A 26,433-nucleotide genomic window follows, 5' to 3' on the forward strand; every position below is an offset into this window, starting at 1 on the left:
GTTAAGAAAGAGGACCCATCTGTCAGCACTGGTATATCTTCGGTGGATGATAAATATCCCATGGTGTCTCTTGGGAAGAGGAGGCGAGTTATCACCGGCACCCTGAACAAATTACAAATTCCTGCCACAGTCAAATATCAGGCCTGGCCAGCTGCCATCACTGTTTTTTTTACTTTTTGTATACTCACTCAAGGATTATATAAGAGCCAACACATCAAACATATAATAAAGGGAGCGGAAGAGAGAGGGAAACAACAACAGTAGAGAACAGGGACATCCGGAGATCTATGGAAGGGAGAGGGCTGCAAGATGGACACGACAAGGAATTTCAGGAAAGAAGTTGGAGATTGAAAGAGGTGGATTTGGGGTGTATTAACGGGGGTAGAAAAGATCAAGGTTTTGGATGGGGGAAGATAAGAAATGGTGGTGAACAGCTGTTTTGAAGACCTGGAGGGAGGGGTGGGATTGAAGGGAGTGGGGGCGTTTGTTCCAGAGGCGGGAGAAAAGGGGAATGAAGGAGTGAGGGTGAGCAGAGAGTCTTGATTTTGGCAGTTTCACCAGAAGAGGGTTGCAGGCAGATCTTGTGCGTCCGGCAGGAATATTTGGGGGGCAGAGCCCAGAGAGAGCTGGGGAAGCTAAATAATTTTCTTAAAGTAACATGAGGAAAACACCAAAGCCCTGGAAGGTTAGAAAAACTACAAATATAGAAATGGAAACAGAAAGTAAACCTTACAGGTAAAGACAAACTACATACTTTGGACGATCACAAACCTTCCATTGCAAATTCTAAAAGGATCCACCGTTGGGGTTTGTGTGAATATAGTCACCTTTTGTGCCATCTCATGAGGGTTAAATTCCGACGAGAATATTAAACTGTCAAACGAAAGTGCATCGCAGGAAGGGCCGTCGTCGAGCAGAACATTAATATGGGAATCCTGTCTGTTAGCATTCCCTCATGAATGTTAAATGTCCCACAGCTGCTAAGCAGAAGTTTTGAAAGTGTCAATAAGGTTATTTGTGTTCTAGTGTTCAAGTATATTACTCAATTTAAATTAAATAAAGATTTTTAAATGTTGTGGAAAAAAATTCTGGGTGCTTACCACCGCAGCGTCTTATACACCACCTCAATTAACACGTTACATTAGTTCTTCGTGCCTGTGGTTCGTGTCCTTTATGACGTCTAAAAAAGTAGGTTTCCTGTTTGGAATTATTTTCCATTTTGTTTCAGGCAGATAGAGGAAATCGTTTCATCTCACCCCTGTCCGCGCGTGCACGGTGGACAAATTCAGACTAAACTACACGTTCGTTTTCGGATTTGTGTTCAAAAGATAACATTCATTTTTAAACCAAGTTGTTCCTCGATCATAAACTGACATTTGGGGATACAGAGTGAGACAGCCAAAGCGAAGCAATTATTACCTCCGCCACCAAAGGTGGATGGGGGTTGTGTTTTCACCCCTGTCTGTCCGTTTGTGAACAAAATCCATATCTATCTATAATTCCAGTAATCTCTGTCTGTCTGTCTGTACGTCTGTACGTTTGTTTGTTTGTCTGTGACCGCTGTTTCTCGACAACTACCGGTCCGATATACTTGAAACTTGCCAGGTATATTGCTGGGGACCCGAGGATGTGCCTTTTCAAGGTTTCATATTAATCGGACAATTACTTACCGAGCTATGTCCAAAAAACGATTCAACCAATCAGAGAGCAGCGAACGATCGCGTGTGCCGAACGTGGCGGACACACTCTGCCTCGGATGGCACATTTGAGAGCGTATTCATTTATTTCACGTTTGCAAACTATGTTGGCGTTAAACTATGTTTTACAACTAATAAAAACGAATTTGCGATTCATTCGCTTTCCTGCGCGTTTGTGTACGCGATGGCGATTTCTTTACCAAACTCCGGAAGCCGTTCGCTTTGGACCGAACCATTGCATGTAAATAGAGGGGGGGGATTGTCACCACTCGCAAGCCGTTCGCTTTGGACCAAACCATTTCATGTAAATAGAGGGGGGGATATAATTTTAGATATATAGATATAGTACGGGCATGCCCTAGTATATATAAAACACAGTTTGTGTGTGTGTGTGTGTGTGTGTGTGTGTGTGTGTGTGTGTGTGTGTGTGTGTGTGTGTGTGTGTGTGTGTGTGTGTGTGCAATGTTACCGATAGACTCCTAAACGGAGAGGCTCACGTACTTGATATTTGGCACAGACATGGCCATTGAGCCTGGGAAGAACATGGCTGACCTAAAAATGTATTTAATAATATTTTTTTTACCATATTTTTACCTCAGCGCGGAATATTATGACCGGAATCTGACCGGTAGCAGAGCAGCGCGCTGATTCGCTCAGAGCGATCACGTGATGTTCGTTGCCGCCATTAACTCAGTTACGCGTATTTCAGAGCGAAAAACGATTGCGTTTTTGCCGAGTACTTCTGCATGATTAGCATTTAGCATGATTTAGCATGATTTAGCATAGATAGTAGCATGTTTCACATAGATTTTTTTTTCAGCGAGCAGAAGTACCCGGCATTGTACGAATAATATATAGATAGTGCCGTGTAGGGCGGAGTGATGCCGCTGTGGGAGGGACCGAGCAAGGTCGCTGTGGGCGGGACCGAGCGAGGTCGCTGTGGGCGGGACCGAGCGAGGTCGCTGTGGGCGGGACCGAGCGAGGTCGCTGTGGGCGGGGCCGAGCGAGGCAGCTATGGGCGGGGCCGAGCGAGGTCTGCGTTAGTGCGTTGCCGCCGTTGCCTGGTATAAAAAGATGGTGCTTGATGCTCTCTGCGTCAAGATACGGACTTGATGTCCGTATCTTTACAACAGACATTCCAATGATGATGATGATAAATGTAATACCGCTCAAGGAAGGCCCACAACTCAAGAGTGGAAAAAACAATAAAATGAACAAAAATACGGGGAAGGAGAAGCAACCACTCAGAAGAATGACAGAAAATCATTTCCCTTAAATGTACCGTGTTCACCAACGAGCACGACCAGATACAGGACACCAAAATAATTTCCCTTACACATATCGTGTCCACCAACCAGCAAGACCATACCATTTACCTCTGGATCAAACTGTATTTCAAATATTCAAACGGTTTTTACATGCTGCCGTCTCCTAGCAACCAATGAAATTTTTCAAAAATATTGTAGTACATTTATTTTTTAATAATGTACCATATTTACGGCAGTATATTTATTTACGCCATGAGTGGAAGGAAAATTTCCAGCATGCTGATTCGCTCATTCGGGCTCATTGATGATGATCACGATCACGTGATGACGTGATCACGAATGATGTTCGTGACGCGATCACGTGATGTTCCTTGCCGCCATAAACTCACAGCAAGTAGCATAGATTTTAGCATGATTAGCATTTAGCATGATTTAGCATAGATAGTAGCATGTTTCACATAGATTTTTTTTCAGCGAGGAATATTACGCACGGATTCTGACCGCCGGTGGCAGACCAGCGCGCCGATTCGCTCAGAGCGATCACGTGATGTTCCATCCCCGCCGCCAGTTGGCTTCACTTTTCACGGAGTATGAGCGTTCTATATATTTTCAATTCAGTGCGCCCGACTCGCTCACGTACTTGATTTGTGGCATAGACATGGCCATTGGGCCTTCACGGTGGAATTTGTGCGAGGCTTTTGTCCGAGTGAGCTTGAGTCGAGAGGGCGAATGTACGGGTTGGGAATGTACGGGTCTCCCTTCCCCCACCCGGCAACGCCGGTACTGGAGGGCGTCACAGGATCGGTGAGTCTCCAAAATCCGCTTCGTGCTGTTGCGAAGATTCAGGACGATGTCGCGATTGTTGTGCTGCTCTCCGACCATGAGAACTGCAACGTCATTGTTGACTGGCCCTCCCCTTCCCTCCCCCCTCCCCCGTCCGTCCTCCCCTCCCTTCCCCCTCCGTCCTCCCCCTCCCTCCCCCCTCCCCCTCCTTCCCCCCTCCCCCTCCTCCCCCCTCTCCTCCCCCTCCCCCCTCTCCTCCCCCTCCCCCCTCTCCTCCCCCTCCCTCCTCTTTTCCCTCACGTTTATACACGGAATGCCGGGTACTTCCCCCCCCCCCTATTCTCCCCTACCCCCCTACCCCCCTCTCCTCCCCTCCTCTTCCCCCTCCCCCGCCCGGCAATGCCGGGTACTTCTGCTAGTATCTCATAAAGTTGTGGACGGATTCGGACGAAATTTGGCAGAGATGCAGCGTATGTGACAAGGACGAAATGTTTAGATTTTGGTGAAGATCCAGATCCGGCTACGAGAACATTTAAAGTGATTGTTCACCATTGGGAATTAGGGCCAAAAATGATACATAGCAGGATATCTCAAAAAGTTATGGATGGATTTGGACGAAACTTGTTGAACAGGTTGTGTGCGTGACAAGGACGAATCGATTCAATTTTGGTGAAGCTCCGGATCTGGATCCACCTAGTAGAATTTTTAAAGCGATTCTTCAGCATTGTGTGAAATGGCCAACCAGGCGGAGGTGTGCTCTCTACTGAGTGCCGTTCCAGTTACTCCCGCCAGGGAGTAATGCATTCGATCGTGTCCGTGTCTGTGTGTGTGTGTTCGTGTGTGTGTGTTAGTGTGTGTGTGTTCGTGTGTGTGTTTGTGAACAAGATATCTGTAAAAGTTCTGAACGGATTTGGTTGAAGGTTGGTGGGATGATTGCCCTTGGGATAAGGAAGAATCGATTCGTTTTTGGTGAAGCTCAGGATATTATTCCGGATCCAGGAATTTTTTGCAGGGTTTTTTACCATTGGAAGACAGGGCTCCAACTTGACCCACGGCGGGAGTATGCGCTCTACTGAGTGGCGTTCTAGTTTAACACTGATTTTCGCTTTGTGTGCACAGGGTAACAGCTCGACGAGTTTGACGGTTCGACTGAGGAGGAGCAGGTAAAACAATGGCTCTTCTCATTGGATGAATACACAGACAACTGTGGCAGAGAGCAAATCAGCAAAAGCAATATCCGAGGGAAGGTCCTCTTACTAACCAGTACAGCCCAAGATAACAAAAGTGCAATTTATTATAGATCGTGCAGTGTCTTTCAACCCTCACCAACCTCTTGCAATTCAAACACCTCATTTCAATCCACCTCACCTATCAACGACGTCACCACCCCGCTCTTTAGCGATCAGATTCAGTAGGGTTTGCTGCAAGTGCTCACGGATGTTCCCGTATCGAACCACTTGGTCTCGGAAGATGATAAGTCCCAAGTTGTACACGTTCTCCACGTTGTTCTGCAGCACGTACACTCGATCCTAGGGCAAGGCAGGGGGTCATCGAGTCGGCATTGCGCGTCACAAAAGCGACCGACGCCGACGATGGCAAGACGTGTTCGACGAACGACAATGACGATAGATAGTATATTTAACGGCAGTACCATGTACATTAGGATGTCACGGATCATGACCATGGAGGTTTGATGGTCGTTCCACGCCTGGTTTAGCGTCTGCAGCAAGTTGTTATTCAGGGAGTTCAATACGTCCACCCGCACCTGGCACAGGTCACCAATATCATCACGATTAAACATCAGCAGTGATATAATTTATACAACGATCAAATGCTGCTGGAGGCCCAAAAAGGGAGACTTCCTGAACAGGTCAAGCAAGTTCCAAACATAAATATTCAAAGCAGCAAAGGGAATCCTAAATGTTTACATCTTTTGTTGGAGCTTACCGTGTACGCACATCAGGTGCACAACATCAAGGTGCCATCAAGGTGCAATGGACAACTCAACAACGTACGAGGGTTTGTAAACCTGGGTTGCCCATGACGCAACTCAAATGTTCAGATGGGAAGGCCACAAACATGTTACTGCCATCTCTCGGCAGAAGACCAAGCCCCAAGGTGTGCTTCTTTTCTTGCCCCTCGCTTTGGGCCTCGTACCTCACGCTCTCTTGTCGGTGCAGCCCCAGCCACACGAGATTGCACTCGCTTACCTTGCCCGATTTTAACCCGAATGCCCACCTCCATTACCTCATCTTCTGACAGACTCCTCGAGACTCCAGTCTCATTTCCCTCCCTCCGGTTTTTCCAAGTGTGTTGCTAATCATCATCTCATGCTTTCTCCCATTTCCACCCCACCCTCTCCACTGACCCTAACCCCACCCTGTACCTACCTGAGCCTCTTTCCTTTCAGCCACTCATGTGCAGACCTGCTCTCTGATCCCCTTTGATCCTCTGCCAGTTTGTGAACCTGATGCTCTTTGTCTTTTAGCTCCTCCATGAGCCTACATCTCTCGATTAAAAACAAAACAACAAGGAACAGTAAAACAAAGATCACGGTTATATATACTGGGAGGGATGGGGGTGGGGGGGGGGGGGGGCGGAGGAGGGGGAGGAGGGCAGTGCCTCCCCACAAACTCCGAATCAAAGGTGAAACTAAGAACATGCACCACTCTGATGTTACTACTACATACAGTACTTCAAAGTTACTTTATTAGTGGCAGGTTACCTCAGGTTCTGCATAATTGTCCATACAACTCTGAGATTTGTTGTTATTACGAGAGAACACCGATTTATCGCTTTGCACCTAAATCGCCCGACCGAAGCGAAGCATCAATTCCATCGTCCATAGAGTCGGACCACAAATCAAACACAGAAAAAACAGGTTAAACTTGAGGGCCCCACATCTATGCCATCCTGGCTGACCTACGCTGACGACACGACAAAGACAACTTCCCTCAAAATGCAATTTTCGCACATGAATGCGCCCTTTACAAACAAAGGTAGGAATGGCAGGATGGCCGAGAGGTCCGCAAACCGGACGGCCGTCGAGCCCGGGTTTGAATACCGTCATCGACCCGGACCCAGCTATAACCCGTCATCCCGGTGTTTTACAGGCGGGGCGATTCATCGATGGGTGCGTCGTCCCTCGGACGGACGTTAAACGGGCGTCCTGTCTGGTGGCACCAGTTGGTGGACGTGAAAGACCCCATGGCGTCCTTCGTGAAAAGTAGGCGAGCTATCACTTGCTCCCTGAACAATCTCCAAACACCTGTCCGAACCTGCGGGGGCTCTGCATCAACAACGCAGCCACGCACCCTGCCAATGATGCTACTCGCAGTTTTGGGCTGCATACAATCGAAGAAGAAGAAGAAGAAGAAAGGTCCTGGTCACATTTGAACAATCCTCATATCATGAGAATAGAGTGTATAAATGGTCTTGCCTTTCTTTGCAGAAAACCAATGAGGGTTCAACAATCCCTTTTCAAAGGCCTTCATGATTTAAAAAGCAAGTCTCGTTGTTGGACGAATGCGTACACGGATGCGTACACGGATGCGTACACGCTGCACAAGATGACTTAACGTACCTTGTTAACGAGATGCTCAGAAACGACCTCTCGCAACCCCGTGTACAGCTTTTCCCCGTGCTTGTGCAGAACCATCGTGTATGCGTTCCTGTACAGTTCCTCGAAACTCAGCCCACTGTTGTTTTTCTTCTGTATTTCCTGGATTGCATTTTTCAGCAGGTTCCATATACTTGCAACATACTTCTCGTCCATAGTCATCTGGAGCAACAGGAAGGAGGGAGGTCGACAAAGCAACGGTAAGTGACGGCGAGTTTTTGGCCTGCAAGCCTCGTCCAAGCATCGGAATGGATCATAACCCATGTGGAAGACAAACAACGTCCACTATGGTTAATGTAATATAATACAACGAGCAATATTATAATTATAACTTGGTGACAATGAGGTCTCACCCTGTTACGTTGTGCAAATGGTCTACGTGACCTTGTGCCTTGTCCATAATGAAGAAGACCCTCAACAGGAAACAAGACCAAACATAACTTTTGGTAGTCATTTTAAATATCGATGATACAGTTTAGGTATTAAATAACACTTGTGTGGTACCAGGTTTAAACTTTTCACTTTTCAGGGCCTTTGACTCACTCACCGCAGGCAGGTTGGTGGTCTTTCTGTATCCTACCGACTCCTCTCCGGCCTTGCCCCCCCAGCTCTCTGTGCTCTGTCCCCCAAATATTCCTACAGGTCGCACAAGATCTGCCAGCCACCCTCTTATGGTTAAACTGCCAAAATCTCGGCTCTCTGCTCACCTTCACTCCTTCATTCCTCTTTTCTCCCGCCTCTGGAACAAACTCCCTCACTCTCTTCAATCCCACTCCTCCCTCCAGGTCTTCAAAACAGCTGTTCACCACCATCTCTTATCTTCCCCCATCCAAAACCTTGATCTTTTCTACCCCCGTTAATTCACCCCAGATACACTTTTTTGAAATTCTGACTTCTTTCCTAGAAGTCCTAGCAGTGTCCATGTGTTTTATACTTCTCCTCCCCCCCTTCCCATGCCTCCTCCCCCCAAGCCGTCTCCCTCCCACAGATCTCCCGATGTCCCTGCTCTCAAACGTTGCACTTGTGTGCTTCCCTCTCCCTCCCCATCATTTACAAATAAATAAATACATCCTGTTACATCACGGGGAAAAATTATCCAAAGATGACACTTGAGAAAATTCCCGTATTTTACTAGCGCCTGTTCAAAATCAGATTCTAACAAATATGAAAAACTAGAACGGTGCTCGGTGAAGCACACACCTCCGCCAGGTTGAACCGTTTACGTTTTGGATCACACCGATTGGCCAGATTCGGATCGTCACCAAAATGTAACCAATGTAACCTCGTCACACACCCAACCTGTCCACAAAACTTCGTCAACATCTGTCCATAACTTCTTGAGATATCGTGTTCACAGACAGACAGACAGCATCCGCCTTCACAAAACATAACCTGCATCCACATTCGGTGTTGGGGTAATTAAACAATTTCAACCATCATTGGGAATGAAAATGACTGCCTCCACACAGGTGTGACTCCTTTTTCATGCCAAATCGTCCTTGAAACAGAACCATGGTCGACCTAATACGAGAGTGAAACCCTTAGAGCCAGACAGGAAATCTTGACGCCGCAACAAAATCCAGTGTAAAGACAGGTGTCTCATCCAGGTTAAGATCCCCTAATCCAGTGTAAAACCAGGTGTCTCATCTAGGTTAAGATCCCCCATAGATTCTCCAATTTTCATCTCATTAGAAAACTCTTGCCCCGACTTTCGAAACATCACTCGAACCATTTCATTGAACTTTCTGCTGTACAGTCTTTCCACCACCACCACAACCACCACATGGCTCGTGTATCACTGCATATTCAATGGAAAACCATCCAGGATCACAGCAAACTCTTCAATGAGATATCACAAACAAAGCAAACAGGAGACAGAGCATCGATGAGCCGTCATAACTCAACACAAACAAACCATCAAAGTCTCATTCAAGTTAGAGCAAAGCATTTCCGTACAGTATACCTGCACAGGTAAACCACCTCCTGCACAGGTCGACCTGCACAGGTAACCAAACCCCTCTTTGCCTTTAGTAAACGAGAGAATGGGTAAATGTAACGACTTCCTCCTTCACTCGACACCATTCCATTAAATGCTTCTTCTTTTTTTTCTTTTCTTTTTTTTGTATACAAGATCGAGGCTCGTGAAAGAGCGAACATTAATCACACAGAAAGACAAACAGACACACAAAACACAAAATATGGGGAGCGGTAGACAAGATGGGGAGAGAGGGGGAAGGACACAAACACAACATTTGAGAGCAGGGACCGAGAGACATGGAGACATCAAGAGAACTGTGGGAGGGAGAGGGCTTTGGGGGGGAGGCATGGGAAGGGGGGGGGGGGGGGGGTGGGAGAGGTATAAAACATATGGACACTGCCAAGACTTCCAGGAAAGAAGTTGGAATTTCAAACAAGGTGGATCTGGGGTGAATTAGTGGGGGTAGAAAAGATCAAGGTTTTGGATGGGGGAAGATAAGAGATGGTGGTGAACAGCTGTTTTAAAGACCTGGAGGGAGGAGTGGGATTGAAGGGAGTGAGGGACTTTGTTCCAGAGGCGGGAGAAAAGAGGAATGAAAGAGTGAAGGTGAGCAGAGAGCCGAGATTTCGGCAGTTTAACCATCAGAGGGTTGCTGGCAGATCTTGTGCGACCTGTAGGAATATTTGGGGGACAGAGCACAGAGAGAGCTGGGGGAGCAAGGCCGGAGAGGAGTCGGTAGAAGACAGAAAGACCACCTACCTGCCTGCGGTGAGTGAGTGAAAGGCCCTCAGAGATAGCTTCATCGCGGGAGATTCCAATGATTCTGAAAGCTTTGGATTCAACAGCGTGAAGCCGAGCCAGGTGTGAGGCAGGAGCACCGGCCCATAGGGGGGAACAGTATTCCATTGAGCTGCGGATGAAAGCCTTGTATGTGGTGAGGAGCTCAGGTGTGCCTAGGAAGGACTTCGCACGACGGAGGATGCCCAGTCGGCGACTGGCTTTGGAGGCCAGCTTGGAAATGTGGTTTTCCCAGGAAAGATCATGGCAGATAGTGAGACCCAAAAGCTTGAGCGACAGAACTTCTTGGAGAGGATTGTTGAGAAAGTAGATGGGAGGATAAATGTCTTTTTGATTTTGGATAAATATCAAACCACATGTCACGTGAACGAGTAAAAAAAAAACAAATTCAATATGCACTTCATCAAAAAGAAAAAACCTCTTTTTACGAGTCGGGTGTTCACACGTCGGAGGGTATGTTAAATGGACAGAGAGGGAGAGAGGGACAGAGAGAGGGACGGAGAGAGACAGAGAGAGACAGACCCAGAGAGAGACAGACCCAGAGAGAGACAGACCCAGAGAGAGACAGACCCAGAGAGAGACAGACCCAGAGAGAGACAGACCCAGAGAGAGACAGACCCAGAGAGAGACAGACCCAGAGAGAGACAGACCCAGAGAGAGACAGACCCAGAGAGAGACAGACCCAGAGAGAGACAGACCCAGAGAGAGACAGACCCAGAGAGAGACAGACCCAGAGAGAGACAGACCCAGAGAGAGACAGACCCAGAGAGAGACAGACCCAGAGAGAGACAGACCCAGAGAGAGACAGACCCAGAGAGAGACAGACCCAGAGAGAGACAGACCCAGAGAGAGACAGACCCAGAGAGAGACAGACCCAGAGAGAGACAGACCCAGAGAGAGACAGACCCAGAGAGAGACAGACCCAGAGAGAGACAGACCCAGAGAGAGACAGACCCAGAGAGAGACAGACCCAGAGAGAGACAGACCCAGAGAGAGACAGACCCAGAGAGAGACAGACCCAGAGAGAGACAGACCCAGAGAGAGACAGACCCAGAGAGAGACAGACCCAGAGAGAGACAGACCCAGAGAGAGACAGACCCAGAGAGAGACAGACCCAGAGAGAGACAGACCCAGAGAGAGACAGACCCAGAGAGAGACAGACCCAGAGAGAGACAGACCCAGAAAGAGACAGACCCAGAGAGAGACAGACTCAGAGAGAGACAGACCCAGAGAGAGACAGACCCAGAGAGAGACAGAGCCAGAGAGAGACAGAGCCAGAGAGAGACAGAGTCAGAGTCAGAGAGAGTCAGAGTCAGAGAGAGTCAGAGCCAGAGAGAGACAGAGCCAGAGAGAGACAGAGCCAGAGAGAGACAGAGCCAGAGAGAGACAGAGCCAGAGAGAGACAGACAGAGTCAGATACACAGAGCCAGATAGACAGAGCCAGAGAGAGTCAGAGAGAGACAGAGCAAGACACAGCCAGAGCCAGAGACAGAGTCATAGAGATATAGAGCCAGAGAGAGACAGAGCCAGAGAGACAGAGAGAGACAGAGACAGAGAGAGACAGAGCCAGAGAGACAGAGAGAGCCAGAGCCAGACAGCCAGAGCCAGAGAGAGCCAGAGCCAGAGAGAGCCAGAGCCAGAGAGAGCCAGAGCCAGAGAGAGAGAGAGACAGAGCCAGAGAGAGCCAGAGAGAGAGACAGAGCCAGAGAGAGACAGAGCCAGAGCCAGAGAGAGAGACAGAGCCAGAGAGAGACAGAGCCAGAGAGAGACAGAGCCAGAGAGAGACAGAGCCAGAGAGAGACAGAGCCAGAGAGAGACAGAGCCAGAGAGAGACAGAGCCAGAGAGAGACAGCCAGAGCCAGAGAGAGACAGAGTCAAAGAGAGACAGCCAGAGAGAGAGCCAGAGAGAGACAGAGCCAGAGACAGAGCCAGAGACAGACAGAGACAGAGAGAGACAGAGACAGAGCCAGAGCTAGAGAGAGCCAGAGACAGAGAGAGACAGAGCCAGAGAGAGACAGAGCCAGAGAGAGACAGAGACAGAGCCAGAGACAGAGACAGAGCTAGAGAGAGCCAGAGACAGAGAGAGAGCCAGAGAGAGACAGAGCCAGAGAGAGCCAGAGAGAGACAGAGCCAGAGTCAGAGAGAGAGACAGAGCCAGAGTCAGAGAGAGAGACAGAGCCAGAGAGAGACAGAGCCAGAGAGAGCCAGAGCCAGAGAGAGCCAGAGAGCCAGAGCCAGAGAGAGCCAGAGCCAGAGAGAGCCAGAGCCAGAGCGAGAGAGAGCCAGAGAGAGACAGAGCCAGAGAGAGACAGAGCCAGAGAGAGCCAGAGTCAGAGAGCCACAGCCAGAGTCAGAGAGAGCCAGAGACAGAGTCAGAGAGAGCCAGAGTCAGAGAGAGCCAGAGACAGAGTCAGAGAGAGCCAGAGACAGAGCGAGAGAGAGCCAGAGACAGACAGAGTCAGAGAGAAACAGAGCCAGAGAGAGCCAGAGCCAGAGAGAGCCAGAGAGAGCCAGAGCCAGAGAGCCAGAGCCAGAGAGAGCCAGAGCCAGAGAGAGCCAGAGCCAGAGCGAGAGAGAGCCAGAGAGAGACAGCGTCAGAGAGAGACAGAGTCAGAGAGAGACAGAGCCAGAGAGAGCCAGAGTCAGAGAGCCAGAGAGAGTCAGAGAGAGCCAGAGTCAGAGAGAGCCAGAGACAGAGCGAGAGAGAGCCAGAGACAGAGACAGACAGAGTCAGAGAGAGACAGAGTCAGAGAGAGACAGAGTCAGAGAGAGACAGACCCAGAGAGAGACAGACCCAGAGAGGGACAGACCCAGAGAATCCCTGGATGTTATCACGCAGTACCTTGCGCTGACGTTTCGCACCTCCTTTCCCGAGACCCAAACCGCAAAGACGAGGTGCGCATGCGCGGCAAGAGAGGTCAAAGAGCACACGCGCGGACGTAGTAGAAATCATCAAGTCAGCACCCCAGAGAGAGACAGACCCAGAGAGAGACAGAGCCAGAGAGAGACAGAGTCAGAGAGAGACAGAGTCAGAGAGAGACAGAGTCAGAGAGACAGAGCCAGAGAGAGCCAGAGTCAGAGAGCCAGAGCCAGAGACAGAGTCAGAGAGAGACAGAGTCAGAGAGAGCCAGAGACAAAGAGAGCCAGAGACAAAGAGAGCCAGAGACAGAGCGAGAGAGAGCCAGAGACAGAGCGAGAGAGAGCCAGAGACAGAGCGAGAGAGAGCCAGAGACAGAGCGAGAGAGAGCCAGAGACAGACAGAGCCAGAGAGAGACAGAGCCAGAGAGAGACAGAGCGAGACAGAGCCAGAGAGAGACAGAGCCAGAGAGAGACAGACCCAGAGAGAGACAGACCCAGAGAGAGACAGACCCAGAGAGAGACAGACCCAGAGAGAGACAGACCCAGAGAGAGACAGACCCAGAGAGAGACAGACTCAGAGAGAGACAGAGCCAGAGAGAGACAGAGCCAGATAAAGACAGAGTCAGAGAGAGACAGAGCCAGAGAGAGACAGAGTCAGAGAGAGACAGAGTCAGAGTCAGAGAGAGTCAGAGCTAGAGAGAGACAGAGTCAGAGAGAGACAGAGTCAGAGAGAGACAGAGTCAGAGAGAGACAGAGTCAGAGAGAGTCAGAGCTAGAGAGAGACAGAGCCAGAGAGAGACAGAGTCAGAGAGAGACAGAGTCAGAGAGAGACAGAGTCAGAGTCAGAGAGAGTCAGAGCTAGAGAGAGACAGAGCCAGAGAGAGACAGAGCCAGAGAGAGACAGAGTCAGAGAGAGACAGAGTCAGAGTCAGAGAGAGTCAGAGCTAGAGAGAGACAGAGCCAGAGAGAGACAGAGTCAGAGAGAGACAGAGCCAGAGAGAGACAGAGCCAGAGAGAGACAGAGCCAGAGAGAGACAGAGCCAGAGAGAGACAGAGCCAGAGAGAGACAGAGTCAGAGAGAGACAGAGTCAGAGAGAGACAGAGTCAGAGAGAGACAGAGTCAGAGAGAGACAGAGTCAGAGAGAGACAGAGTCAGAGAGAGACAGAGTCAGAGCTAGAGAGAGACAGAGTCAGATACACAGAGCCAGATAGACAGAGCCAGATAGACAGAGCCAGATAGACAGAGCCAGATAGACAGAGCCAGATAGACAGAGCCAGATAGACAGAGCCAGATAGACAGAGCCAGAGAGAGTCAGAGTCAGAGAGAGACAGAGCAAGACAGAGCCAGAGCCAGAGACAGAGTCATAGAGATATAGAGCCAGAGTCAGAGAGAGACAGAGCCAGAGAGACAGAGAGAGACAGAGCCAGAGAGACAGAGACAGAGAGAGACAGAGCCAGACAGAGCCAGAGCCAGACAGCCAGAGCCAGAGAGAGCCAGAGCCAGACAGAGCCAGAGAGAGCCAGAGCCAGAGAGAGAGACAGAGCCAGAGAGAGACAGAGGCAGAGAGAGACAGAGCCAGAGAGAGACAGAGCCAGAGACAGAGTCAGAGAGAGCCAGAGACAGAGAGAGAGCCAGAGTCAGAGAGAGCCAGAGTCAGAGAGAGCCAGAGTCAGAGAGAGCCAGAGACAGAGCGAGAGAGAGTCAGAGAGAGAGAGTCAGAGAGAGACAGACCCAGAGAGAGACAGACCCAGAGAGAGACAGACCCAGAGAGAGACAGACCCAGAGAGAGACAGACCCAGAGAGAGACAGACCCAGAGAGAGACAGACCCAGAGAGAGACAGACCCAGAGAGAGACAGACCCAGAGAGAGACAGACCCAGAGAGAGACAGAGTCAGAGAGAGACAGACCCAGAGAGAGACAGACCCAGAGAGAGACAGACCCAGAGAGAGACAGACCCAGAGAGAGACAGACCCAGAGAGAGACAGACCCAGAGAGAGACAGACCCAGAGTCAGAGAGAGCCAGAGCGAGACAGAGCGAGAGAGAGACAGAGCGAGAGAGAGTCAGAGAGAGACAGAGCGAGCCAGAGCCAGAGAGAGACAGACCCAGAGAAAGACAGACCCAGAGAGAGACAGACCCAGAGAGAGACAGACCCAGAGAGAGCCAGAGAGAGACAGAGCCAGAGAGACAGCCAGAGCCAGAAAGAGACAGAGCCAGAAAGACAGAGCCAGAGAGAGACAGAGCCAGAGAGAGACAGAGCCAGAGAGAGACAGAGCCAGAGAGAGAGAGAGCCAGAGCCAGATCCAGAGAGAGCCAGAGCCAGAGAGAGCCAGAGAGACAGAGCCAGAAAGAGACAGAGCCAGAGACAGCCAGAGAGAGCCAGAGCCAGAGAGAGACAGAGCCAGAGAGAGACAGAGCCAGAGCCAGAGAGAGACAGAGCCAGAGCCAGAGAGAGACAGAGATAGAGTCAGAGAGAGACAGAGTCAGAGAGAGACAGAGTCAGAGAGAGACAGAGTCAGAGAGAGACAGAGTCAGAGAGAGACAGAGTCAGAGAGAGACAGAGTCAGAGAGAGACAGAGTCAGAGAGAGACAGAGTCAGAGAGAGACAGAGTCAGACAGAGACAGAGTCAGACAGAGACAGAGTCAGACAGAGACAGACAGAGCCAGAGAGGGACAGAGCCAGAGAGAGACAGAGCCAGAGAGAGACAGAACCAGAGAGAGACAGAGCCAGAGAGAGACAGAGCCAGAGAGAGACAGAGCCAGAGAGAGACAGAGCCAGAGAGACAGAGCCAGAGAGACAGAGCCAGAGAGGCAGAACCAGAGAGAGACAGAGCCAGAGAGACAGAGCCAGAGAGACAGAGCCAGAGAGAGAGAGCCAGAGAGAGAGAGCCAGAGAGAGACAGAACCAGGGCGAGACAGAACCAGGGCGAGACAGAGACAGAGCCAGAGAGAGACAGAGCCAGAGAGAGACAGAGCCAGAGAGAGACAGAGCCAGAGAGAGACAGAGCCAGAGAGAGACAGAGCCAGAGAGAGACAGAGCCAGAGAGAGACAGAGCCAGAGAGACAGAGCCAGAGAGACAGAGCCAGAGAGACAGAGAGAGACAGAGACAGAGAGACAGAGAGAGCCAGAGCCAGAGCGAGCCAGAGAGAGACAGAGACAGAGACAGACAGTCAGAGAGAGACAGAGCCAGAGAGAGCCAGAGTCAGAGAGAGCCAGAGTCAGAGAGAGCCAGAGTCAGAGAGAGCCAGAGTCAGAGAGAGCCAGAGTCAGAGCCAGAGCGAGAGAGAGCCAGAGACAGAGCGAGAGAGAGCCAGAGACAGAGCGAGAGAGAGCCAGAGACAGAGCGAGAGAGAGCCAGAGACAGAGCGAGAGAGAGCCAGAGACAGAGCGAGAGAGAGCCAGAGACAGAGCGAGAGAGAGCCAGAGACAGAGCGAGAGAGAGCCAGAGACAGAGCGAGAGAGAGCCAGAGACAGAGCGAGAGAGAGCCAGAGACAGAGCGAGAGAGAGCCAGAGACAGAGCCAGAGAGAGACAGAGCGAGAGAGAGCCAGAGAGAGACAGACCCAGAGAGAGAGACCCAGAGAGAGACAGACCCAGAGAGAGACAGACCCAGAGAGAGACAGACCCAGAGAGAGACAGACCCAGAGAGAGACAGACCCAGAGAGAGACAGACCCAGAGAGAGACAGACCCAGAGAGAGACAGACCCAGAGAGAGACAGACCCAGAGAGAGACAGACCCAGAGAGAGACAGACCCAGAGAGAGACAGACCCAGAGAGAGACAGACCCAGAGAGAGACAGACCCAGAGAGAGACAGACCCAGAGAGAAACAGACCCAGAGAGAGACAGACCCAGAGAGAGACAGACCCAGAGAGAGACAGACCCAGAGAGAGACAGACCCAGAGAGAGACAGAGCCAGAGACAGCCAGAGCCAGAGACAGCCAGAGTCAGAGAGAGACAGAGCCAGAGAGAGACAGAGCCAGAGAGAGACAGAGCCAGAGAGAGACAGAGCCAGAGAGAGACAGAGCGAGAGATACAGAGCGAGAGATACAGAGCCAGAGAGAGACAGAGCCAGAGAGAGACAGAGCCAGAGAGAGACAGAGCCAGAGAGAGACAGAGCCAGAGAGAGAGAGAGCCAGAGAGAGACAGAGCCAGAGAGACAGAGACAGAGCCAGAGAGAGACAGAGCCAGAGCCAGAGAGAGACAGAGCCAGAGAGAGAAAGAGCCAGAGTCAGAGAGAGAGACAGAGCCAGAGACAGAGCCAGAGACAGAGACAGAGCCAGAGACAGCCAGAGCCAGAGAGCCAGAGCCAGAGAGAGCCAGAGCGAGCCAGAGCCAGAGAGAGCCAGAGCCAGAGAGAGCCAGACAGAGCCAGAGAGAGCCAGACAGAGCCAGAGCGAGCCAGAGAGAGACAGAGACAGAGAGAGACAGTCAGAGAGAGACAGAGCCAGAGACAGAGTCAGAGAGAACCAGAGACAGAGTCAGAGAGAACCAGAGACAGAGTCAGAGAGAACCAGAGACAGAGTCAGAGAGAACCAGAGACAGAGTCAGAGAGAACCAGAGACAGAGTCAGAGAGAACCAGAGACAGAGTCAGAGAGAGCCAGAGTCAGAGAGAGCCAGAGTCAGAGAGCCAGAGACAGAGCGAGAGAGAGCGAGAGAGAGACAGAGTCAGAGAGAGACAGAGTCAGAGAGAGACAGAGTCAGAGAGAGACAGAGTCAGAGAGAGACAGAGACAGAGTCAGAGAGAGACAGAGACAGAGTCAGAGAGAGACAGAGACAGAGTCAGAGAGAGACAGAGACAGAGTCAGAGAGAGACAGAGACAGAGTCAGAGAGAGACAGAGACAGAGTCAGAGAGAGACAGAGACAGAGTCAGAGAGAGACAGAGACAGAGTCAGAGAGAGAGACAGACCCAGAGAGAGAGACAGACCCAGAGAGAGAGACAGACCCAGAGAGAGAGACAGACCCAGAGAGAGAGACAGACCCAGAGAGAGAGACAGACCCAGAGAGAGAGACAGACCCAGAGAGAGAGACAGACCCAGAGAGAGACAGACCCAGAGAGAGACAGACCCAGAGAGAGACAGACCCAGAGAGAGACAGACCCAGAGAGAGACAGACCCAGAGAGAGACAGACCCAGAGAGAGACAGACCCAGAGAGAGACAGACCCAGAGAGAGACAGACCCAGAGAGAGACAGACCCAGAGAGAGACAGACCCAGAGAGAGACAGACCCAGAGAGAGACAGACCCAGAGAGAGACAGACCCAGAGAGAGACAGACCCAGAGAGAGACAGACCCAGAGAGAGACAGACCCAGAGAGAGACAGACCCAGAGAGAGACAGACCCAGAGAGAGACAGACCCAGAGAGAGACAGACCCAGAGAGAGACAGACCCAGAGAGAGACAGACCCAGAGAGAGACAGACCCAGAGAGAGAGACAGACCCAGAGAGAGAGACAGACCCAGAGAGAGACAGACCCAGAGAGAGACAGACCCAGAGAGAGACAGACCCAGAGAGAGACAGACCCAGAGAGAGACAGACCCAGAGAGAGACAGACCCAGAGAGAGACAGACCCAGAGAGAGACAGAGCCAGAGAGAGACAGAGCCAGAGAGAGACAGACCCAGAGAGAGACAGACCCAGAGAGAGACAGACCCAGAGAGAGACAGACCCAGAGAGAGACAGACCCAGAGAGAGACAGACCCAGAGAGAGACAGACCCAGAGAGAGACAGACCCAGAGAGAGACAGACCCAGAGAGAGACAGAGTCAGAGAGAGACAGAGTCAGAGAGAGACAGAGTCAGAGAGAGACAGAGTCAGAGAGAGCCAGAGCGAGAGAGAGACAGAGCGAGAGAGAGTCAGAGAGAGACAGAGCGAGCCAGAGCCAGAGAGAGACAGAGTCAGAGAGAGACAGACCCAGAGAGAGACAGACCCAGAGAGAGCCAGAGCCAGAGAGAGACAGAGCCAGAGAGACAGCCAGAGCCAGAAAGACAGAGCCAGAGAGAGACAGAGCCAGAGAGAGACAGAGCCAGAGAGAGACAGAGCCAGAGAGAGACAGAGCCAGAGAGAGAGCCAGAGCCAGAGAGCCAGAGCCAGAGAGAGCCAGAGCCAGAGAGAGCCAGAGCCAGAGCCAGAGAGAGACAGAGCCAGAAAGAGACAGAGCCAGAGAGAGCCAGAGCCAGAGAGAGACAGAGCCAGAGCCAGAGAGAGACAGAGCCAGAGAGAGACAGAGCCAGAGATAGAGTCAGAGAGAGACAGAGTCAGAGAGAGACAGAGTCAGAGAGAGACAGAGTCAGAGAGAGACAGAGTCAGAGAGAGACAGAGTCAGAGAGAGACAGAGTCAGACAGAGACAGACAGAGCCAGAGAGGGACAGAGCCAGAGAGAGACAGAGCCAGAGAGACAGAGAGAGAGCCAGAGCCAGAGAGCCAGAGCGAGACAGAGCGAGAGAGAGACAGAGCGAGAGAGAGTCAGAGAGAGACAGAGCGAGCCAGAGCCAGAGAGAGACAGAGCCAGAGAGAGACAGACCCAGAGAGAGACAGACCCAGAGAGAGACAGACCCAGAGAGAGACAGCCCCAGAGAGAGACAGCCCCAGAGAGAGACAGCCCCAGAGAGAGACAGCCCCAGAGAGAGACAGCCCCAGAGAGAGACAGCCCCAGAGAGAGACAGCCCCAGAGAGAGACAGCCCCAGAGAGAGACAGCCCCAGAGAGAGACAGACCCAGAGAGAGACAGACCCAGAGAGAGACAGACCCAGAGAGAGACAGAGTCAGAGAGAGACAGAGTCAGAGAGAGACAGAGTCAGAGAGAGACAGAGTCAGAGAGAGCCAGAGCGAGAGAGAGACAGAGCCAGAGAGAGAGAGCCAGAGAGAGAGAGCCAGAGAGAGAGAGCCAGAGAGACAGAACCAGGGCGAGACAGAGACAGAGCCAGAGAGAGACAGAGCCAGAGAGAGACAGAGCCAGAGAGAGACAGAGCCAGAGAGAGACAGAGCCAGAGAGAGACAGAGCCAGAGAGAGACAGAGCCAGAGAGACAGAGCCAGAGAGACAGAGAGAGACAGAGACAGAGCCAGAGAGACACAGAGAGACAGACAGAGAGACAGAGAGAGACAGAGCCAGAGTCAGAGAGAGTCAGAGAGAGTTAGAGAGAGTCAGAGAGAGTCAGAGAGAGTCAGAGAGAGTTAGAGAGAGACAGAGAGAGACAGAGACAGAGAGAGACAGAGCCAGAGAGAGACAGAGCCAGAGAGAGACAGAGCCAGAGAGAGACAGAGCCAGAGAGAGACAGACCCAGAGAGAGACAGACCCAGAGAGAGACAGACCCAGAGAGAGACAGACCCAGAGAGAGACAGACCCAGAGAGAGACAGACCCAGAGAGAGACAGACCCAGAGAGAGACAGACCCAGAGAGAGACAGACCCAGAGAGAGACAGACCCAGAGAGAGACAGACCCAGAGAGAGACAGACCCAGAGAGAGACAGACCCAGAGAGAGACAGACCCAGAGAGAGACAGACCCAGAGAGAGACAGACCCAGAGAGAGACAGACCCAGAGAGAGACAGACCCAGAGAGAGACAGACCCAGAGAGAGACAGACCCAGAGAGAGACAGACCCAGAGAGAGACAGACCCAGAGAGAGACAGACCCAGAGAGAGACAGACCCAGAGAGAGACAGACCCAGAGAGAGCCAGAGCCAGAGAGAGACAGAGCCAGAGAGACAGCCAGAGCCAGAAAGACAGAGCCAGAAAGACAGAGCCAGAGAGAGACAGAGCCAGAGAGAGACATAGCCAGAGAGACACAGAGCCAGAGAGAGACAGAGCCAGAGAGAGACAGAGCCAGAGAGAGAGAGAGAGAGAGAGCCAGAGCCAGAGCCAGAGAGAGCCAGAGCCAGAGCCAGAGAGAGACAGAGCCAGAAAGAGACAGAGCCAGAGAGAGCCAGAGCCAGAGCCAGAGCCAGAGCCAGAGAGAGACAGAGCCAGAGCCAGAGAGAGACAGAGCCAGAGCCAGAGAGAGACAGAGATAGAGTCAGAGAGAGACAGAGTCAGAGAGAGACAGAGTCAGAGAGAGACAGAGTCAGAGAGAGACAGAGTCAGAGAGAGACAGAGTCAGAGAGAGACAGAGTCAGACAGAGACAGAGTCAGACAGAGACAGAGTCAGACAGAGACAGACAGAGCCAGAGAGGGACAGAGCCAGAGAGAGACAGAGCCAGAGAGAGACAGAGCCAGAGAGACAGAGAGAGAGCCAGATCCAGAGAGACAGAGAGAGACAGAGCCAGAGAGACAGAGCCAGAGAGACAGAGCCAGAGAGAGACAGAGCCAGAGAGAGAGAGAGAGAGAGAGCCAGAGAGAGACAGAACCAGAGAGAGACAGAGCCAGAGAGACAGAGCCAGAGAGACAGAGCCAGAGAGACAGAGCCAGAGAGACAGAGCCAGAGAGAGAGAGCCAGAGAGAGAGAGAGCCAGAGAGACAGAACCAGGGCGAGACAGAGACAGAGAGAGACAGAGCCAGAGAGAGACAGAGCCAGAGAGAGACAGAGCCAGAGAGAGACAGAGCCAGAGAGAGACAGAGCCAGAGAGACAGAGCCAGAGAGACAGAGCCAGAGAGACAGAGCCAGAGAGCCAGAGAGAGACAGAGACAGAGCCAGAGAGACAGAGAGAGACAGAGCCAGAGAGACACAGAGAGACAGACAGAGAGACAGAGAGAGCCAGAGCGATAGAGCTGGAGAGAGACAGAGAGAGACAGAGCCAGAGTCAGAGAGAGTCAGAGAGAGACAGAGAGAGACAGAGAGAGACAGAGAGAGAGACAGAGAGAGCCAGAGAGATAGAGCTGGAGAGAGACAGAGCTAGAGAGATAGAGCTAGAGAGACAGAGAGAGACAGAGTCAGAGAGAGTCAGAGAGAGACAGAGACAGAGCCAGAGAGAGTCAGAGAGAGACAGAGACAGAGCCAGAGCCAGAGAGATAGAGCTGGAGAGAGACAGAGCCAGAGAGATAGAGTCAGAGAGAGTCAGAGAGACAGACAGAGCCAGAGAGAGACAGAGCCAGAGAGAGAGAGAGACAGAGCCAGAGAGAGAGAGACAGAGCCAGAGAGAGAGAGACAGAGCCAGAGAGATAGAGCTAGAGAGAGCCAGAGAGAGACAGAGAGAGACAGAGCCAGAGAGAGACAGAGCCAGAGAGAGACAGAGCCAGAGAGAGACAGAGCCAGAGAGAGAGAGAGCCAGAGAGAGACAGAGCCAGAGACAGAGTCAGAGAGAGACATAGAGCCAGAGACACAGAGCCAGAGAGAGACATAGAGCCAGAGAGACACAGAGCCAGAGAGAGACAGAGAGAAAGTGTACTTGCTGTGTTTAAATTTACGTTATACTTATACTTATAGCGTGTGTCGGTCACTCGTGTGTCCGTGATGTCCCGAAACAACTACCATATGTTACGATGGAAAACGAGCCATTGATCGGGTCTCCTCAGACTCCACAAACTTAGCATCGAAGAGACAAACTGAACAACCTTCTGTTTCACTGTTGAGCGACCGCGGAATTAATGGGGCCCAAGAGAAGGCCGCGATCCGATCGTTGCCTGGAAATGCATGCGGCGAGCGAGCACAGAGTCCCGCACACCGCTCTAGCCGAGACCTGCGCGGGCCTACCGCTGGCCTGAGGAGACCGTAAGCAGCAGAACAGAAGCCGGTTTACGGTTCGGGGTCCGAAGTGTGATGGAACATGGGGATGTGAAGGGAGCCTATTGGACACTTACAGGAAAAGCCCGGATCCGCATCTTCGTGGTGTCCTTCTTCGGTGGCCCGGGTTTACCCAGGTTGTTCGAAGTCATCCTCACGGTCCGGACCTCGAAGGCCAAGCCGGGGGGAGATCGCGGCGCCCGGGGCGACGACGGGCCTCCTATTCGGTACACTCGAAATACACAAGCAAACAACCGCTGAAAATAACAAAAAATATAAATAAGATAAAATAAAATGGTGACAATGGCGGCGGAAGCCGCACTAAGGCGGCAGAGCAGCCTTTAACTCTGGCTGAAGTAAACAGTGAGTCCTCAGATAGCCACGGCTTGCCTCAACCCGCACCACCATTGTCCGCCCAACTGACAGCCATCTGACGTCACCACGTTAAAACGAGTCACCTCACAGGTCACGGCACCTGACGCGATGACGTCATGGTGATTTATTAGTCACGCGCACCGCGGCGTGAACGCACTTTAAACCGGAATGGAAGGAATGGCCGCGAGTTGGCGGAACACAATGTCACGTTTATGGTAAAGTTCGCGAAGCTCGCAAACGCAAAACGTCCATGGAGGGAGGTCCGCGGACAACGTCCATATTAGATACCGCTGTGCATTTGTAAATGATTGATTCATTTTGTACAAACGTTTATTTGTACATTCGTTTTTCTTCGTAAATTCAACGTTGTCCTTGAGTAACGTTGTATTTGGACACGGGTTGTATTTGAGGGAGAGGAATGAAGAGACTGGGTGGTGTGACGTGTGATGCTCACGGCGTCCGCTCCGAGTTACACCAAATAATCTTCCCGTCGGGAATCGAACCCGCACTAATAAGCTCACAATGGGTGAAACGGAAGAATCCCCAAACGAGCTTACAAAACTCGTGATGTTCCTCAAAAGGCAAGTATCAAGTCGGGAATGTTAATCCGTCGTGACTCTCACCTACTGAATACAAACGTCTACCTAATACGTACTATATACGTAATACGTCCCTTGGGCTTTGTGCAACCCTCCCGAACACCAATAATCGTCATGATTTCCCGATTCGTAATTGCGAAACAAAACGGTTTCTATCCCGACAATAACTCGGAGAAAAACAACCTGGAATTTTGTACATCTTCTTTTCACGTCCATTTTTCCATTAATTAACGACGGCAAAGTGATATTTTATTTTTTGGAGCGTCGACGTCATGACGTCATGACGTCATCAACCAAGATGAACTCAGCGTTGAGGATCAGACGTTCAGACGCTGCAATCCTGTCGATGGAACCACGAACCGAATAGTAGACCAGCTATTTATGAAAAAGTGCTCTAAAAAAACTTTGGATGGCATGTCCTGTTAAAAGCAGGCATCCATGCTGGATCACTTGGTTTGGGTGTGTGGAAAATTATGTGGGTGGATGCCCCCCTGGATTTTGACCTTGAAGGTCATTTCCAAGGTCAAATGGACCTAAAACATGCAAACATGGGTACATCGTTAGCCTATTTTTCATAACAGTTTCTGTTGCACTTAGAAATGTATAACCTTATCAGATCAATTGCCCGTAGGATGTAGAAGAACATGTGAGTCGATTCCACCCTCAATGTTGACCTTGAAGGTACTTTTCAAGGTCAAATCGACCAAAAAGTGCTAGAAATGGGTATTTTCGAGCCGATATTCTATATTACAATAACTTTCTGTTGAATGTAGAAACAGGCATCTGCATTGCATCAATTGCCTGTAGGTTGGGAACAAATAAGTGGTTGGATGCAACCCTGGTTTTTGACCTTCAAGGTCAATTTCTAGGTCAATTGACCCCCTAAAATAGAAAAAATAAATGGATATTTTCTCGCCTACGTTTTGACAGCATTTTCTGTTGTGTGTAGTAACAGGCATCCATGTTGAATGCTTGGGGTGTGTGGAAAGCTTGTGAAAAAGTGGTGTTCTTTGTCAGACCTGAAGATAAGCACAGTGATATCATTATAAATAAATAATTATTTATTTCTTCAAAACTTCAGGTCCTTCAAAACTTCCCCATCACCCCTCCCCTCAAAATCTACCCCCTTGCCCCTCCCCTCCAAATCTTCCCTATCACCCATCTCTTTCAAATATTCCCCCTAGCCCCTCCCCTCCAAATCTTCCCCATCATCCATCCCTTTCAAATCTTCCCCCTTGCCCCTCCCCTCCAAATCTTCCCCATCACCCCAAAACTTCCCCATCACCCCTCCCCTCCAAAACTTCCCCATCACCCATCTCTTTCAAATCTTTCCCCTTGCCCCTCCCCTCCAAATCTTCCCCATCACCCATCCCTTTCAAATCTCCCCCCTTGCCCCTTCCCTCCTAAACTCCCCCCACACCCCTCCCCTCCAAGACTCTCCCTCTCCTCCCTTCCTAGACTCACCTCTCACCCTCCTCCTCAAAGCGTCCTCCCCACTTCTTCCCCCTTCCACCTTCATCTCCCTCAACGTTCTGCCTCACTCTTCCCCTCCTCAAATAACACCTCACTGCGCCTCACCCAATCACCATCAAACCTTTTGTCCGCCCCATTCTTCCCTTTCTCCAAGCTATTCTGAAATCTCTGACACACCTTCAACAGCTCTCCCTACCTCTTCCTCCTCTTCCACATCTTACCCGACCGCGCTCCCCCCCCCCCCCCCCCCCCTGTTCTGCATCCGATGCTCCCCCTTCCTCTTCTTTAACATTATGGACCTCAAACATCCAGGGCCTTCGCTCAAACTTGACTGATCTCTCCATACAGGTTGCTTCTGACAAACCAGACGTGATCTGCTTAACATAAACTTTCCTCCTTCATGATGTCTCTGATTCCTTGGTATCTCTCCCGGGTTACTCCCTCCTCCGGTATGATAGACCTGAGCCTCGTCCTGGAGGTGGGGTTGCTATCTTTATAAAAAAACTCTTCCTCACTCGCCCTGCACTGCCCTCTCTCCACCTCACCCCCAAGAATACCTTTGGCTACGGCTTCCCCTTCGCTCCCACCTTTTGTTCATGTGTGTGTTGTACCGTCCACCAAACAGTGATGACTCCATCTACATCTCGCTGTCTGATAATATGGACTAACTTCTATCTACCCATCCCAACTCTCTCTTCCTCAAATGTGGTGATTTCAATTGTCACCATGCCAGTTGGCTGGGTGTGGGTACCTCTCTCACCAGCCATGGCTCTTCAGCAAAGGACTTCTGTGACCACTGGGACTGACACAATCTGTCAATTTCCCGACCCGGATCTCAGTCAACGGAGCATCTACTCTTCTGGACTTGGTTATGACTAACTTCCCTGAAAATGTCTGCTGCTCTTCTTCTGCTCCAATCGGCTCATCTGATCATGTGCTTGTTAAAGTGGACATCTCTCTGACCATTCTCAGAGAGCCTCCTCAGCGTCGACGAGTCTGGCATTTCACTCAGGCCAACTGGCACGGTCTTCAAGCAGCCATCAATCATCTGGACTGGTCTCCCATCTCTACCGCCTCTGACATCAACTCGTCCTGGGAATTCTTCCAAAGTAAATTGCTCTCTCTCATGCACAGATTTATCCCATCTCGTCTTCAGTTGTCATACCCTTCCTCCCGTCCATGGTACACGGAATCTTGTGGTGACGCTATTGCCAAGAAACAACTTGCTTTCGTCTCCTGGAAAGCAAATCCAATGGAAGGAAATCTCATTTCCTTTCACAAAGCCCGAAACAAGTGTGTGTCCACCCTCAGGAGAGCCAGGAAACAATATCTCTCC

The 26,433-nt window shown here is 51.0% G+C and overlaps 1 protein-coding gene across 2 annotated transcripts in view; it reads right to left on the reverse strand.

The window, feature by feature from the left end:
* CUL3 (cullin 3) overlaps nucleotides 1-23,111 on the reverse strand; it is an 85,605-nt gene extending 62,494 nt beyond the window's left edge. The window contains exons 1-4 of one of the 2 annotated variants that reach the window (XM_068133670.2): nucleotides 22,728-23,111; nucleotides 7,332-7,529; nucleotides 5,400-5,513; nucleotides 5,117-5,277 (exon numbers count right to left, since the gene is read on the reverse strand). In XM_068133670.2, the coding sequence (XP_067989771.1) occupies nucleotides 5,117-5,277; nucleotides 5,400-5,513; nucleotides 7,332-7,529; nucleotides 22,728-22,802 (548 nt within the window). In that variant the 5' untranslated portion in view covers nucleotides 22,803-23,111. The remainder of the gene's footprint in view (nucleotides 1-5,116; nucleotides 5,278-5,399; nucleotides 5,514-7,331; nucleotides 7,530-22,727) is intronic. The other variant, XM_068133671.2, reaches the window with a different exon arrangement.
* Nucleotides 23,112-26,433: the final 3,322 nt, after the last annotated feature.

Source organism: Myxine glutinosa, chromosome 13 (genome assembly GCF_964187855.1).
Source record: "Myxine glutinosa chromosome 13, kmMyxGlut1.1, whole genome shotgun sequence".
In the NCBI taxonomy this organism is placed as follows: Eukaryota; Metazoa; Chordata; class Myxini; order Myxiniformes; family Myxinidae; genus Myxine; species Myxine glutinosa.